The following is a 16,071-nucleotide window of genomic DNA, read 5'->3' as shown; positions in this document are numbered from 1 at the left end:
CCAGTGTGCCTGGGCAGAGTAGGGGAAAGATGAAGCAGGAAAGGAGCTAACAGCCTGGAAAGGCTGATCGGGGCAAGACTGGGGAGAGGCTTGAATGATAGGTGAGTAGAAAGGAGCCACTGCTGGTTCTTGGGCAGGGGAGCGACAAGACTCAAGTATCTTAGCTTTCCATTACCCTTGACCTCCTGGTCATCCCTCCCCAGCCCTGGATCTTCACAGCCTCTCGCTTCTTCTAGAGATGTCTTTTGTCCTGAATCTTGATCATAAACCACTGGGCTGTAACCAGTGAACCTGCTTCTCGTCTCCAGCCTGAATATCTATGTGCATTGCACTCTGCAACTCCAGAAAAATGGGTGTGGATTGCTCTGCATCCCGTGAAGACTGGGGGATCCAGAGATCCCCCAGCTGCTAGGAGATGTCTGCTGGCCAGGGGAGAGAAACACCAGCAATCTGACCTGTTCTAGCCTGAAACACACATTTCGAAGGTCGAGTTCTGGTATCTGCCAACATCCAAACCATCCCTGGATAAGTGGCCATGAGCAATGACTATGTAAATAAAAACAGACTTGGAGGAGAGGACCTCAGCCCAGGAGTTCAGTGTGCTGCAAGCTGAGTCCTGCTGCCCTCGCCGCCCCGCCTGTCTGTTTACGAGCAGAGCCCCCACAGTAGTGAGGAGCTCTCCAGGGCCTGCTTCCTAGAAGTCGACCCAAAGGATGCTGTCCCCCCTTTTTCTTTCCACATCCCTAGTCCCTGCAGGAGATCTCTGATGATGTTCCATTTCCATCTTTCTGCATCCTCCCTCCCAGCCCGCTCACCGAGTGTCCCCCCGACGGATGGTCACACAGGAGTGGGAGAGATGGGAGCTAAGATGAGCCAGGGGACTGGGGATTAGCTTCCTCTCCTCCTCATCCTCGCTCATCCTCACTGCCTTCCTGTTCTTTTCAGGGTCAGCCAGGCACCCGAGGTTTTCCCGGATTTCCGGTAAGTGGGGAAGGCCAAGGTCAGCTGTGTCCCAGGTGATCTCTAGGCTGGTTGGGTTAAACCTCCTCTGAGGCCAGCCCTGATGCCACTTCTTCCAAACGCTGGTCATTAAGGACCTGCTTCTGCAGCCATTCATGGACGCCAACCCAGGAGAGTAGCTCAGCGCTGGGCTCACGGTGCAAGAAATAGATACAGGGAAATAAATACACAAGATAGGGGCAGTGGGACAGGAACCAGGCGGGTGAAGTCACAGGCTGATAAAGCCCAGCATGACACTGGAATGTGGAACAAATGAGGTGCTGCAGGGAAGCACACTGGGGTCAACCTCCAACTGGCTTTGAGAGGAGGTCCACCCCAGAGGGGGCGGTGGGTGGGCTTCTGGTGAGTGGCCTTTGACCCCTGCCTGTGGGGCCTAGGACAGGTTCTGAGAGGCAGAGCAGGGGGAGCGGCTGGTTCCCTCTTCCTGCAGGCCTCACTGCTGGCCAGCCCTGGTGTCCTAGGAACACATTACCCACTTTCCCCCTGGGGTAAGGGGGATGTCTTTGATGTCAGTGTTGACCGATATATACATAACAAGTAAGTGGTCGTGCAGGCACTCGAACCCTAACTCGGTGGAATGCAGAAGCTGTACTCCTAACCACTGGCCCGGGCAGCCTCTTTGGCAGGAGGCCTGTAATGTTTGGTCTTTACATCTGGCCTTTCTGGTTTCAGGGTCCCATTGGGCTAGACGGCAAACCGGTAAGTGGGCCCTTTCTCAGGATGGAGGCTCCTCGTCCCACCTCAGTCCAAGCCAGTAACGCTGGGTCTCTTGGTCCTTCTGCAAGGCCCTGACTCCTTCGAGATGCTTTACTTAGGAGGGAAATTCCTGAGGTGGAAGCTTGTCACCAAAGCAAAGGGTGGGGACCATTTGAGTTCCCCGGCCCCAGTGGGCTTCCCCAGGGCACAAGTCCCCAGGTGCCAGGCTGGGCTCTTGGTGTCTGGAGACGCTAAAATGTGGTGACTCTGGTGGGGCCGGTGAGGAGAGGCTGGGCACCTGGGCACACGCTGGCCCCGGCTCCCGAGCACCCTGTGCTCTTCCCCGGTCAGGACCCCATGCGTGTGCCCAAGTCCACGAGGAGGCTGCTTCCGGCCACAGCTCCTCTCTTTGCTCATTTCAGTTCTTTGGACTTGGTCCCCTGGCACAAATGTTCCCAGGGGAAAGGAGGCCCCTCCACACTCCAAGGAAGGGGTGAGCTGGAAGGGGGCGTGACCCCTCCAAAGCCCTCGGAATTGCCCCCAAGTGAAGGCATCGGGTGGGTGTGATGCGGCTTCACCCATGGCTGAACCTGGCCCCACAATTCACAGCTCGCAGATGAGGGGCCCAAGTGCCCACCCGGTCACTCCCCCACTGCAGACCAGTGAGCTAAGTGCAGCCCAGGGGCCCTGGTGATCATGTCCACTCACGTCACAGGACCAGGTGTCCCCCGAAGCTGTCCCAGGCACATGGACAGGGTGAGGGCTGGGGTCCAGGGAGATCATCCCCCACTGTCCTCTGCAGGGTAGGCAGCTGCTAGAAAGACCCAGCAAAGGACAGTGGGCAAGTGACCTCGTCTGAGTCAGAGGGTCAGGGACTGGGAGGACAAGCCAGTGACTGCGTGGAGTGACCATGTGAGAAAGGCGGGAGGTGCAAAGGGAGAGTGGCGGGAGGGTCGCGTGGGGCAGGTGGGGTGGGCCTCTGGGCTGCAGACAGTGTTCCTGCCTCTCAGCCTCTTCTCCTTCCAGGGCCACCCCGGACCAAAGGGGGAGATGGTAAGAGCCCCGCCTTCCTGCCTTCCTGAGATGGGTGGGGGTCGGCCTGACCTCACAGCTACGAAAAGAAGGCCTGCCCCGCAGATGGGGGCCCTTTGGGGACAGCGGGAGTGGCTTCTGTCCTGGTCACTCCCCAGCCTTGTACAAGCACATGCCCTAGATCCTCATATCAACGCAGGGAGGAGAGGTGGGCAGGGGCTTCTCCACCTGAAGCTTGAGGAAGGGAGGGCCAGAGACAGCCCACACCTGGCAGGTAGCACATGGAGGCCAGTGGCCAGCTCAGCGCTCCCAAACTGCACTGGCATGGGCCTTTGGGGACAAGCTCACATCAGAACTCTCTGGGGACGCTTCCTCCAGGAGATGCCATTCCTGTGAGCCTGATGTTCCTCAGGGCATCATGACCCTCCTCAAGGCCAGCTCTGCCCTGAGCTGCCCAGGGACTGCAGGGGCCCCTGCCCCACCAGGCACGGTAGCAGACCTTCGCCCCACCTTCCTCCTGGCCCTTCCACCTTCCCCAGAGCTTTTGAAAGGAATCTGCCCTCTCCATGGGCCACCACCTGCAGAAGGGAATCAGGGTGCCCACCCCGCAGGAGCAGTGAGTGGCCCAGTTCCCAGCAGGGACTGAAGGGCCATTATGAGCAAATGGGCTGCCCCCCCACCCAGGGGATGCATTCCTGCCTCCCAAGTCCTAGGTCACACCCACATTGGGAGGGGCCACCCCCTGCGCCACAGGGCTGGCCAGCCTGCGATCTGTGTGGGGTGGTGAGAGCAACATGGCAGGCTCCCCCGCCCCATCCAGCCAGGGTGCGGCTTGCGCCTTGCTCCAAGTGCTAGTGTGAGACACTCCTGGCCCATGACAAGGGCACTGCCAGGGCACTGAGGGAGGCAGGTAATCTTGTGACTGGGAAGGAAGATGAGGAGTGTTGACTCCAGCCCAGCCCTCCCTAACTTGTCAGGGGACCCTTAGCAACTCAGCTCCCTCCAGACTGCAGCCTGTCCTTTTGCCTCAGCCCCAACCGACAGGTATGAGGTTTGCTGTGTGGTAGACACTGGGCTAATGTATTATCTCATTTAATCCTCACTGTTCCTGCCGCCTATAGCCCACAGTCCAGTGGGGGAGATGTGCTTTTAAATCATCACTCACATAATTGACAAATTGCCTTGTCATGAATGCTATGAAAGGCAGTTCCCAGTACCCTGAGGGACCTCAGTATGATGGAAACCTCACCCAGGCTGAGGGTCACAGACAGCTTTCCTGAGAAAGAGACTTGAACTGGAGCCTCAAGGATGAGGATTTAACCAGAGAAAATAGAAAAGGGAGTGGGAAGGAGCATTTCGGACACATGAGAATAGCATGTGCAAGGGCCCTGAGGTAGGAAAGTCCTTGCCACATCCACAGAACGGGAGGGAGGGCAGCAAGGTACTGGGGGCAGGGGGCGAAAGAGTTGGCGTTGGGACCAGGTCCCCCAGCAAGCTCTCCTCTCCGTCACAGCTACCTCCACTGCAAATGCATTCCTTCCTGCCCTTTCCCTGTTCCTAAGCGTGCTGTGCACGTGTGTGGAGTAACGGAGACCCAGGCAGGGGTGAACCTCCGTGCTGCCATTGCTATGGGGATACCAACGGTTAGATGCTTATCCCTCTAGCCCCCTCACTCACCTTCTTCCCCTCCTGGGCACCCCATGCAACCATGAGGTAGCCCATGGCCCCCACCCGGGAGGTAATAACAATGGTCACCCGCTAGGCGCTGTTTTGTAATCCTCACAACAGCTTATTATCCCTTTACAAGACAGGAAGTTGAGGAACAGAGTGGCTAAGTACATTGCCTGAGACCACACAGCTCCTCAACACCAGAGCTGAGATTCAGACCCATCCGGCAGGGTCTTAGCCCTCGGCCACGCTGCCTCCCTGCTGCCAGCGCCCTTTGTCCTGAAGGAACGGACCCCTTCCGTGGGCTCCCCTTGTCCCCTCACTCTGCCCACACCAGCCCTCTGCCCCACCCACTCGACCCCTGTGAGCCTTCGCTGTCTGCTGGGGCCAGAGCTAACTCGGAGAAAGGGCAGGGCCGTGCCGTCTCCCACAGGCCCACATCGGTGCGACAGATCCCCCTCTGTCTCACCATCCATCAAAACCCGACAGGCCACAGAGCCATCAGACCCCTGTTTGGCTTGGCGTGGGGACCGAGCCATTCATCCACCACTGCTGTCGGGTGCAATTATCTCGGCCCGCTTGTCATCTGTCCATCCCCGGCTCGCTCCCTCTCCAGGGGTTTCCCCTCTGCTGGGCGCCCGACTTTAGTACCCTCCTGTGTTTGCACCCCCACGTCCTTGCCAGTAAGAGGGGGCCACCTCTGCCCCACCCACCTCACGGTAGCCCCAAGGACCTGAAATAAGGAGTTGAGAGGACGCAATTGCAGGTCCCAGACTCAGGAGCAGGACAAGGACTCTGAATTCAAATCCCAGCCACCACCCACAGGGCTGTCCTAGGGGTGAGGGCGCCCCACGCACTTGTAGCGGTGCCTGCACACAGGAAGCTCACAAGCCCCTTCCCCATGTTCAATGGTGGCTAGTGGAGGGCTGGTGGCCGAGGGCTGGTGGCCGAGGGCTGGTGGCCGAGGGCTGGGCACGTTGCCCGTGACTGAGACTCTGTCCACCTGGAGCTGATCGGTACCACGTGTCTTTGGGCCTCCAATTAACCAAGAGAAACTGGAAGTCCAGATTTTTATTCACACTCTCCTTGCTCTGGAGTGTTGGCAACTAATTGAAATAAAGCCATAAAGCCATGTGGGACCAACAAAATACCACAGTTGTCCCCATGAGCCACCATTCGGGACGTCTGGGCTCAATCCCCTGAGTCTCTGCAGTCGTAAACCTGTGTTAGCTTCCTCAGCCCCTGCCCCATCACACCGCTACCTGTCCTGGGAGAGGTGACCTGGTCACCTGTGGTCTGGCCCCTGGTCCCTGCCCGATGAACCCTGTGCTGTGGACCTTAGTGTTAAAAAGACTGGCCCAGTTCAGAGAGGGCGGTGCAGCTGGACCTCAGCAGTCAGACGAACCTGGGCTCACGCCCAGCACCTCCATTCCCTGAGCTGCAGGCCCTCTGGCCTGGGAGAGACCCGGCACCTTCCTCCCGGCCTCAGAGTGGCTCCTCGGCACAGCGATGTGACGGCCACAAGGCCCCTCAGCACCAGCCCCCATGCAGCCTCCTGAGAGACCCATGGACGCTGGGCCCCCAGAGAACAAGGGTCTACCCTGATCCCGCTCCTTTCTTAGCCTGTGAACCAGACAAGACAACCTTGGAGGAAACCCCAAGACCCCCTGCGTTCCTCAGAGAAGCCCAGAACAGGGCTCACGTTGCCAACTTCCTGCTTCCCCTCTTTTGCCTAAGGTTGCTCCAAAGCCCCCAGTGTCTGCGGCCCTGGCCTGGCCCCCATGTCCTCAGAAGCCCTTCTGGTTTGGTGGGTGTCACTGGGACCTGGGAGGTAGAAGACGGAAGGTGCTAGGGTCTCCCAGAGGCTCGGTGTGTGCCAGGCAGGGTGTGTGTCACGGCAGAAACCGTCTGACAGCTCGGTGCAGCCGCCTACGTTGCAGGCGCACGAGGTCATAGTGGTTGAGGGATGACTGAAGGACGCATCTGTTCCTCATCGCAGCCCCACACAGGGGTCGGGGCCCGCCTGGTCCGATGGGTGAAGCTGAGACTTGGCGAATGAGGCCACACAGCCTTGAATGTACTGGGCACAGGAAGATCTGGCCGTGGCCGGTCTGAAAAGCCCCAGGAAGCCCCAATGTCTGCCCCACACCCCACGCTGGCATGTGCCTCTGCCCTGCCCGTCCTCTGTGTGCCCACTGACCTGTGTGTGTTTCCTCCCCACAGGGTCTGACAGGCCCCCGAGGACAGCCGGTTGGTACCCATCTTACTCTTCCCCGCAGAGCCGCTTCGGGCCACTGCGTCCTTAGCTCCAGTTTCTAACTCTCACCTCCGTCTCTTTGTAGGGACCTCAAGGACAAAAAGGAGAAAAGGTAAGCGCAATGGAATCCCCATCTCAGGAAACAGCCTCCCGGCCAGCAGAAAGGGGTTCAAAGTGGTTACCTTCAAATTTTAGTCTTTATCGCCAGAGCCAGGGAGGCCCCTGAGGTGCTATGGAACGTACGAGAGATTCGGGTGAAGCTGCCCTGGTGACATTCTTTTCTTGGGGTGAGCCTGGCCCTCTTCAGCCTCCTTTTTGGCCTCTCCCAGATGTCACCCCCACAGTGTTCCCTGACCCACCTCCATGAGCCCCTGGGATTTTGAGGTGCCAATCTGTAAACCATTGGCCTGGCCCCCTTCCTGGCCTCCTGCGTTCTCTGTCTGGCTGAACTTCTGATGGAGACTGCTGGGCTTGCCCCTGGGCGAATGGCACAGGGTCCTGGCACTCCCAGCTCAGGGCGGGTGTCCGAGGGCCCCACTGTCCACAGCTGCCGCCACCCAGGGGTCCTGTCCGGGGCTATTGGGTGGGCCTACCCAACATGGGATGTAACTCCCAACCCACCGTCATGGCACGCGGCATCTGGCAAAGTCCTGCCCTAGCCTCCCCAGGGCCACTTCCGGGCAGGTCCTGGGGGTCCCTTCCCTGCTGCCAGCCAGGGGCAAGGGAGGGAATGAGTTCTCCTGCCTCAGAGGGCTCAAGCCAAAACCAGAGCAGCAGAGCCGGTGGGTAATGAGGTATGCGGTGTGTCCATCAGTCCTGGGGGTGCCACTGAGGACAGGTCCCCCCAACAAGTGCCTAACATTCCCTTCTCCTTCCCTCTCATTCCCAGGGGCAGTGTGGAGAGTACCCGCACCGGGTAAGTGAGCCCCTAAAACTGAGCAGGGCCCTTTGATCCATCCTTGGCTCAGCCCCTGGCTCAGCCTCATCTCTCTGGGGTCTTCGGCACCTAACAGAGCTTGGGAACAGGAGCAAACAGCCCCCCTGCACTCAGCAGCCCGAGAGGTAGTGTTGGGGGGCAGTATGTGTGGTTGGCACAGCTGACTGTGTCCCCCAGGCGGTGCATTTGTGTGGAGCGTGTCAGCCCCGGCGGTTGACTGGTGAGCCCCGTGGCTCTTGAGCTGTGTGCGTCTGAGCCTGTGGGCCCCCAGCATGTCACCCTCTCCGTGTGGCTTGTGTGAGCCTGTGCGTCTGACTCCCCGCCCGTCGGGCATGTGTGTGTGTGTGTGTGTGTGTGTGTGTGTGTGTGTGTGTGTTCGACTGTATGTGTGACTGGTGGCCTGCCCTGGCCAACTAAGAGGGACTTTTGGATTAATCGTTGCTTCAGATGACCCAAACCTTAATGGTGGGAGATAATCTGGGTGGCCGTAGCAATTCAAGGATAAAGTCTCTACTTTGCCTCTAAGAACAGAGGAAGCCCTACAGAAGTAGGCAGCAAGGCGGGGAGGCAGGGGGAGATTTCAGGGCTGAGATGGTTCCCTCCCACCCCAGCTGCCTCCTTCCTGTTCCTTGCTCCGCCCCGATATACAGAGCCCAGAACACCGCAGGGCTCAGTCTCGGAGCAGGGCTGGGTAAGATGTGCACCGCTCCCTTCAGCACACGCCCGGGTGAGCCGGGACAGGAAACGGCCCTGGCTCCGTGTTCAGCCTTGCTGCTCTCAGGCCTGGGCAGCAGGGACAGGGAGATGGCATCTTCAGGTGTCCATCTCCTCTGTCATGGGCCTCGTGGTGCCCAGCAGTATGCTACATGGTGTGGCTCCCCAGGCTGCCCGCCCCTTCCAGCAGGTCCCGGCGGTGGGATTTAGGGAGTGGAAACAGACACAAACCGGGCTCGCAGTCAACCTGACTGTAGAAGGCCATCAAATGGGCCTTGCTAGCAGGGCCTGGGCTCTGCCCAGACACTCAGGGGGCTGCAAGACATGCCAGACTCTGACCTTCGGGTTCCTGGGCCGGGGAGAGGCCATGGTGGGCCTGGAACGTGAAAGGCTGGGACGGGTTTGAGTCCGAGGCGGGGCTGGGCCCGGGCTGGGGAACACAGGCCGGCAGAAGCACAGACAGAGCCGGCCTCTCCACGGCATGTGCTCCAGGGACGCAGGAGCCCTGGTGTTCCGGCCAGCCTGATCCTGATACAATAATAGAAGGTCAGCTGTGTTTATTTGAAACGATGGGCTCACGGGATTGTTATGTTACCCGAAAGAAAGACAACATCCCCCAGCACAAAAGACAACACAACTGCAGACGCTTTGGCAGTGTGTCACTGGTCCTTAGTGAGTGCTTGGGGTGGGGCAGGAGAGGGCTGTCTGCCCCTCAGCCCAACACAAGCGGAGGGAAGGGCACCTGACAGAAGGCTCCAGAAGTGCCCTGCCACAGGTGCAGGGAAGCACACGTTATGACCGGGCGGTCTGGAGTGCACACCAGGCAGGGGTGAAGCTGGTGGGCAGAGCAAGGATATGGAGAAGGGCTAGGAAAGCAGGGGCTTCCTGCAATCCGTTGGCTCTCCAAGGGGCCTGCAGGCAGGGCAGGGTGGCAGGTCTCAAGGCCAGAGGACACCAAGAGCTCCAAGTGGTCCCTCCTCTGTTCCCAGCAGCTTCCCCAGGGAGGGAGGGAGAGGAGGGGTGGGGAGCGGGGTGCTGGTATCTGTGGCTCTCCCTTCACTCTCCCTGTGCCACTCCATTGCCTCCCAAACCAGGAGTACCTAAGCAGCATGCCAGCAGCTCTGCGCTCCAGCCAGATAATTACCCTGAAGGTTTGTAGGTTCTGGAAGGTCTCCAAGCCCCTCTCTGCCAAGAGGCTTCCCGGACACAGAGCCCACCATTGCACATCGCCATGCGCCCACAGAGGGAGGGGGTGGGGCTCTGTGAACGGCCAGGGCCCAAGGAGGCAGCAGCGGTGACCTGAAAAGGCCACAGCTGGGCTCCCAAGTCCCCAGCTGGCCACATTCGCAGCCCAGGCAGCTCCTGGTCCCTAAAGCTCACTTCAGGGGCCTCATGTGAGTTAAAGAGCTTTCGAAAACAATTGGCTGGTTACGGTATATGCCATTTTCATTTTCAGGTGAGCTCTAACCTCTTCCTAAAACCACAGGCTGCTCAGCTCCAACGGGGAGCAAGATTGGGAGCAGCAAGAATTTCCAGAAATGGAAGTCACATTAGATAACGTGATTACAAGTTGCCTCCCCTAAAAGAGTGGTTGAACTTTCTGAACACATCTTTACCCAGCCTCTATTTTCCAGGCCCTGCAGCCCCAGGCTGAGCCCTCAGTAGCACTTAGCATGTGCCCACACTGGCCGCACCCTCGGCCGGCCCAGCCCCTGGGAGCCGGGGTTGGCACTGGCTTCGACCGTCCTCCCCAGATTCGCTGACTCCAGCCTTTCTTGTTCAACCAAAAAAAGAACCCCAGGGTCGCCGCACGCCAGCCTGGCTTCAAGTACCAATTTAGCTGGTCCTGTGGCTCCCTAGCCAGAGCCTCTGAGTCTGCTACCCTCTGTCCACCGAGCGGGGACGGGCAGGGCTGGCCGTGCAATGTTGGGCTGCGTGTCCGGCAGCCTCTGCAGCCCAGCATGGCCAGGAGGGCAGGCCCAGCAGAGGATGCCCACGCTCCCATTCCAGGGGGCTGCTGGCCAACGCCCCGAGCTCGGACCTGGAGGCCGAGGTAGGGTGCGGACAGAGGGGTCCACTCCTCCTCCTAGAGGACGGCCATGCCATCTCAGGGCAAGCTCCGTGCTGCGCCCACAGCTGTAGGGTGCCCTGTTCACGCCTTCCCTCCTGCTCCTCGTACTCACGCTGATCTCTCTTCTCTCTTCCTCTCCTCCCGTCCCTCTTGGCCGCCTTGCCTTCCTGGTGACCTCTGGCATCGTTCTGAACACCTGCGGTCTTTGGCCTTTGCCCTCTGGCCTTCCAACTCATCTTTCTCCTCAGCTGCTGCCTCTCCTCAATTCAGTGCGACTGGCTCCACCCCCAGTCATAAAAAGGCGGACCTTCCAGGTAGACACCTTCCCTTTGCCCAGACCACGTGTGGCTTTCCCGAGGGGCTCAGCAAGTCTTTGGGCACCGCAGGCCAGCTAGGGCAGTAGACAAAGCCAGAACCCCGCCCTGCTTCAGTGAAATCGAATTAGACAAAAATGGACCCGTGAGTACCACGGATGTGGAAATACACAAGACACAAGCCCCAGGAGAGCCACAGTTACTACCACACGATTACTACTCGTAACAGCTGTCACTGTGTGCCAGGCACCATGCTACCCACTTTCCAGGTCTGGTTTTATTTAATTCTCAGCGGTTTTATGAATTAGGGAAGACCATTCTTATTTCACAGATGAGGCAATCAAGGCTCAAGAGGTTAAGTAAGTTGCCCAAAAGTCACAGACAGTACATTGTAGAGTAGAGATTTGCACCAGTTTCTCTGCCCTGTGTGATTTGGGGCAAGTTACTTGACCTTTCTGTGCCCCCAGCTTTCTCATCTATAATATAAGGATAATACGTGTCTACTGCATAGGGTTGTTGTTGTATATGTAAAGCACTTGGAATAGTTCCTGGCACCGTTTTCGTGCTATAATGAATGTTAGCTGTCATTATTACTATTATCCATACTTTGGAGTTGAGGAAATTGAGGCTCAGAGAAGTGAATCGATTTGCCCAAGGTCACACAAACAGCATGAGGCAGAGGTGGAACTGGCAGTCAAGGCTGCAGACCCCACAGCCAGGGCTCTCTCAGTGGACCCACATCCTTTATACTCAGAAATGCAGATGGCTGGGCATCGGATCCCTTGTCTCCTGAGAGTGAGGAGGCGGGTGTTTGCGGAAGGAATGCCTTCCACACCCCACAGTTGTCCTCACTGTGAGCACATCACAAAGAACAGAGCGATCTTACCCTGCTCTCCGAGAGATCCCACTCGGTTCCAGGCCAGGTGGCCGTGCCATCCTCGTGCCCCCTGCTTCCTCATGCTGCACGGGGCGTACCCCCAAGGCACAGGGATGCTAGGGACAGCAGGGCTTTGAGCAGCTCTCTGAATGCCTGACAGCAGGGCCTCGAACTCCCATCCTGACTCGGGAGTCAGGAGCCCAAGGGCCTGGGTGTTCAGGCACCTGATTGCAAAGGCTGAAAAATCGCTCCAATTAACAGCTAAAAAGCACAGACGGACACGTGACTCTGGTGCTATCCGAGCCTGCAGGCTGCATATTGCATTACCAGGCCAAATCCTCGAGAGCCTCCGTGGGCTCCGAGCGCTCACCCACAGCCTGGCTACTCAGGAGGCCCCTGGCAGGTCAGAGAAGCACCAAGCCCACCCCACTGTCACCCAGCCCTGCCTGTGCCAGACCTCATTCCAGGGGAGCTGAGTCCATGCTCAGAGCAGCCGTTCTCCCGGACCCCGACAGCTACCTCCTGGCCTTAGTTGTATTAGCTGCTCTGTGTCGAGCCCTCGCCAGGTTCCAGGCACTTCGGTGAGAATTCCACATGGATTATGTCATGCATTCCCCGCAGCAGCCTCCGGTGGTGGAGGTGCCACCCTCACAATCCCCACTTTGCAGAGGAAGAACTCGATAGGGGTCTGGGATTCAATCCAGGCTGCTGCATGTTACCGCCTCCCTTTTCAAATGCAAGGGGTGGTGAAGCCAGAACCTTCGGTGCTGCTCTGACCTGGTTTCCAAAGCAGAGAAAGAAGACTAGGGGCCCTAGTCTGCCTGTCACAAATTCTGCCTAAGAATGAGGATTTTAGTGCTGTTAGCCATCAGGGGACATAAAAATGCTTGTCCATGTCCTATCAATAAACCAATATTGATTTCACAGGCTCTGCAAGATGCTTACACGTTGGGTGTGGGATTAGGTGAAAGAGGAAATTTTATGTGAGATATGATGCGCTTAGCAGATGACGATGGAGGTCATTTCCAAAGTGCAGAGAGTTGGACAGGGAGCCCTTTTTTGCTGGGGGCTTATTTGGAATGAACAGGACTAGGGTCTGGAGTTCTGAGTTTGGGTCCTGAATCCACCCTGAATTCTCTGTGTGACCTTGGTTAGGGAGCTCAACTTCTCTGGCCTTCAGTTTTCTCTTCTGTAACATGGGGATTGGGACATGAAGATTCTAGAACTTCACAGTCAGAAAGGACCTCGGTGATTTGTCTCAGACTAAGCCTCCCTTGCCTGTGAATTACCCTTCTCCAAAAGCGTAGAAGCGCCATGAGGACTATGAAGCAGCGCAGCAATGCAAAGGGTTCTGAGACGCTCAGGGGCCGAGGGGCTTAATCAGAATTAGTCTGCTTGAAAAGGAGGCCGCGCTGTTCCCCTCTTGAAGCCTGAGGTTTAGCTAAGTCTTTCTTGGTTCAGGAAGGACATCACCACCTGGAGACTTACCAATAACCAACGTGCAGCTAGATAGGGGGCTGGAGGCAGGGTGGCCACCAAAGCAATTTCTGTACCTGCCTCCTCTGCCGTGGACACCTGAGCCCTAAAGTGACTTCTCCAAGGGTGTGGCAGGATGAGGCCCAGGCCCCAGAGTGACACTCCTGGGTGCCATCTGCCCTAGGATGTTCTAGCCAAGAGATGGTACAAGCAGGTGTTGCTGAAATCTTACATTTCTCATTCCCAAGTCACGCACTCTATTCCGAATCGCCACTTCCCTCTAGAGTTTGCAGCGAGTGTCATCAGCTCCCTCCTTCCCGTGGGGCTTGCTGAGATCACACTGGAACTCTGGCTGCCCGTGTCCCCCTGCATCCCTCCTGGAGCTCTCACACCTGCCAGGGGGTTCCGCTTTCGCCCATCTACAAGGATGGGCCCCTCCTTACAAGAGCTCGGCCCACATCATCCCTGAAGAGGTCATTTAGAAGATGACATAATGGCATTGGTTTAGATCCAGGATGACTCTGTCTTGCCCCCAGCCCCAAGATCTGGGTCACTTGGACCAGGATCTCTGCTCCTCCTGAGGAACACATTTCCCTACCTCCCTGGGCTCACAATCCATCCTGGGGACAGGCACGGTGGGTGGTGAGGCTGAGCTCAGAGCAGCTGCCTAAGGAGTCTGCAGGGCAGGGGAGTAACAACAGCAACCCCTACAGCACAAGCACCTTGCAGTTCCAAACCTTCAACCAGCCGAGGGTTGCGAACTCGACTGCCCTCTGAGGCCAGGCAGACCACCTAAGTGACAGAGCAGGCTGCAAGTAAGGAGGGATAGGGAGGGTGGGGACCAAAGTGACCAGAGAACTCATGCCCCGCTTAATGGGGCGGCCACTCCTTGGACCCAGCAATGCGGGCCCGGCGTTGCCAGGGTTCCCAGCATTTCATCAGAAGCCACCAATCCGAATTTTTTACATAGAACTTCTTGCTCAGTTGTTTAGTGAGCCAAATGAAATTTGTGGCCTCTGAACTAAGGATCTCATCTGATCCCTCAGGCCAGAAAATCAAAGACAGCAAAAAGCTACGACAGCTTAGAGAGATGATGTGACTTGCTACCAGAGAGAGGGTGACAGAGGCAGGCCCAGGCCACAGACCACCTGGGCTGGACTCTGGCCTGCTGGCCAGCCTCGGAGCAGGCCTTTGGTCAGCCCGAGGGGCCCTCTCTCACTCACTCCTGCTCCTCAGCCACCCGAAGCAGGGCTCCCTGCCCTGGGGGCAGCTGCTCTGTGCAGCGAGTCCTCTCTGGAAGCCCACCTCCTGGGGACCTACTGTCTTGTCCGTCTTCTCGCTTCCACCAGCCCCTGCATGTAGTCACTGCCACCATAGCATCATCACCGTCATGCCACCCCTCCTTCCCCATCACCACCGCCTTCTCAGCAGAGCCCATGGCAGGGCCTTCACTGGGTGCATGGCATGGGGGCGGGAGCTGGTCTACAGCTCCCGGGGTCTTCTCTCTAACACTGGTTTCCATGAACCTCAGGGTGAACAGGGCCAGGCCGGCATCCAAGGTCCACCAGGTCCACCAGGCCCCCCTGGACCGATTGGACCTCTGGGGCACCCAGGACTGCCAGGGCCCATGGGGCCACCCGTAAGTATTCTCTTCCTCTTTCCTTCAAGATTTGTCCTAAGAACTCTGGAAGCCTTCAAACCTTGAATAAGCAACAGGAACCTGGGTCCCCAACAAACAGCAGAATCGCCTTGGTAAGGCCACAGAACGTGGTGGCCTGTGCAGGGAGCTTCCCATCCCCATCACACCCATCTGTTGCACTCTGCTCTGAAAACACAGCTCCAGGCCATGTCCGAGTCCCTGCCCTCCAGGGGGAGACCACTCATAGGCTGTCTCTTCCCCGCCACAGCAGAGAGGAGCTTGAAGAAAGAATTCCCAGGGCCACCTCTGATGGCTGTCCCTGAGCCCTGGGCTTAGGAAAACCCAAGTCGGGGGCAGTGGGCTCTGAAGGAGGTCCCTGGTACCCTGACGAGCACGCCTTTCAGGGCCTGTGCGGGTTTCCCACTGCTGGGCCCCCCTCCAGCTGAGCCGGATGCCCCGCATCAGGCCGGAGGACCTGCGGGGCCACTGCTGGCAAGGGTTTAGGGAGGCCACTGGCACCCCCTCCAGGCAGGCCCAGTGGCCATCAAGTCACCTGTTGTCCAGCCCTGGCCAAGCCCTACTCTTTCTCAGACCAATTTAGTGCAGCAAAGCATGAGGGCAGAAGAATAACTCAGTGGGTGCCTGGACTTCTTTAGAGAAAATGAGTCTTCCTCCCACAGGTAAGATTAACGTTACACTTTATTGGAGGAACCAGGGTTAAGGGCAAAATCTGTCTGTTTGTTAATGTTTTTCCCACGTGGCAGGAAAAAAAAAAAAACCCCTGCTTTTCTTTCTTATGGCAAAAGCATCATATATTCATTGTGAAAGATTTGGAACGTAGACAAAGAAACACAGTGTTCGTGTACATCTCTGATAGCTTCACTGGGGTGGAGTCCCAGAGGTGGGACAGCGGGGTCAGGCATGTCCCCAACAATTAGCCCTCAATTTAATGGCCACATTCAAGATCACCTGGTTTCACACCTGGGCCCCTTGGCTGCCCAGCTGCCAACCTTGAGATTCCTCATGGGGTCTCTCTAGGCTAGGTGACAGTTCCGGCCACACAGGGCACCCCACTTGGCGGAAAGGCCAGCACAGTAGTGGGAAAACCCAAGTTGCTGGGAGCCGGCTCTCCTGCCTGCTTGACCACTGCAGCGGATTTTAAATATTTCCGTAATTTCCCCCCAGCACCCCAGAGAGGGAGATTAGTCTTATTTCCATTAGTTTTTAGATGGAAAAACCTGAAAGGAAGTAAAATTTAGGAAATTGGACCAAACCCAGCCAAGAAAACCAAAAAGTGCTCAAAATTCACTTCTTTGCTGACCGCTGTCCTCTCTCCTCTTCCCATCACACTGAGCTGTCCCTCACTGAAC

General features: G+C 57.5%; 1 protein-coding gene across 3 annotated transcripts in view; it reads left to right on the top strand.

Moving 5' to 3' along the window:
* COL13A1 (collagen, type XIII, alpha 1) overlaps nucleotides 1-16,071 on the top strand; it is a 148,962-nt gene that overhangs the window by 81,269 nt on the left and 51,622 nt on the right. For 2 of the 3 annotated variants that reach the window (XM_012658683.1, XM_012658673.1), the window contains 8 exons: nucleotides 946-981; nucleotides 1,693-1,719; nucleotides 2,743-2,769; nucleotides 6,640-6,666; nucleotides 6,759-6,785; nucleotides 7,563-7,589; nucleotides 9,419-9,475; nucleotides 14,594-14,701. In XM_012658683.1, the coding sequence (XP_012514137.1) occupies nucleotides 946-981; nucleotides 1,693-1,719; nucleotides 2,743-2,769; nucleotides 6,640-6,666; nucleotides 6,759-6,785; nucleotides 7,563-7,589; nucleotides 9,419-9,475; nucleotides 14,594-14,701 (336 nt within the window). Of the gene's footprint in view, nucleotides 1-945; nucleotides 982-1,692; nucleotides 1,720-2,742; nucleotides 2,770-6,639; nucleotides 6,667-6,758; nucleotides 6,786-7,562; nucleotides 7,590-9,418; nucleotides 9,476-10,643; nucleotides 10,710-14,593; nucleotides 14,702-16,071 lie in introns of all 3 variants that reach the window. The other variant, XM_012658664.1, reaches the window with a different exon arrangement.

The sequence above is a fragment of the Propithecus coquereli genome, unplaced genomic scaffold (genome assembly GCF_000956105.1).
Source record: "Propithecus coquereli isolate 6110/MARCELLA unplaced genomic scaffold, Pcoq_1.0 Scaffold117, whole genome shotgun sequence".
Taxonomy (NCBI): Eukaryota; Metazoa; Chordata; class Mammalia; order Primates; family Indriidae; genus Propithecus; species Propithecus coquereli.
This window is presented reverse-complemented; position numbering and strand designations above follow the sequence as displayed.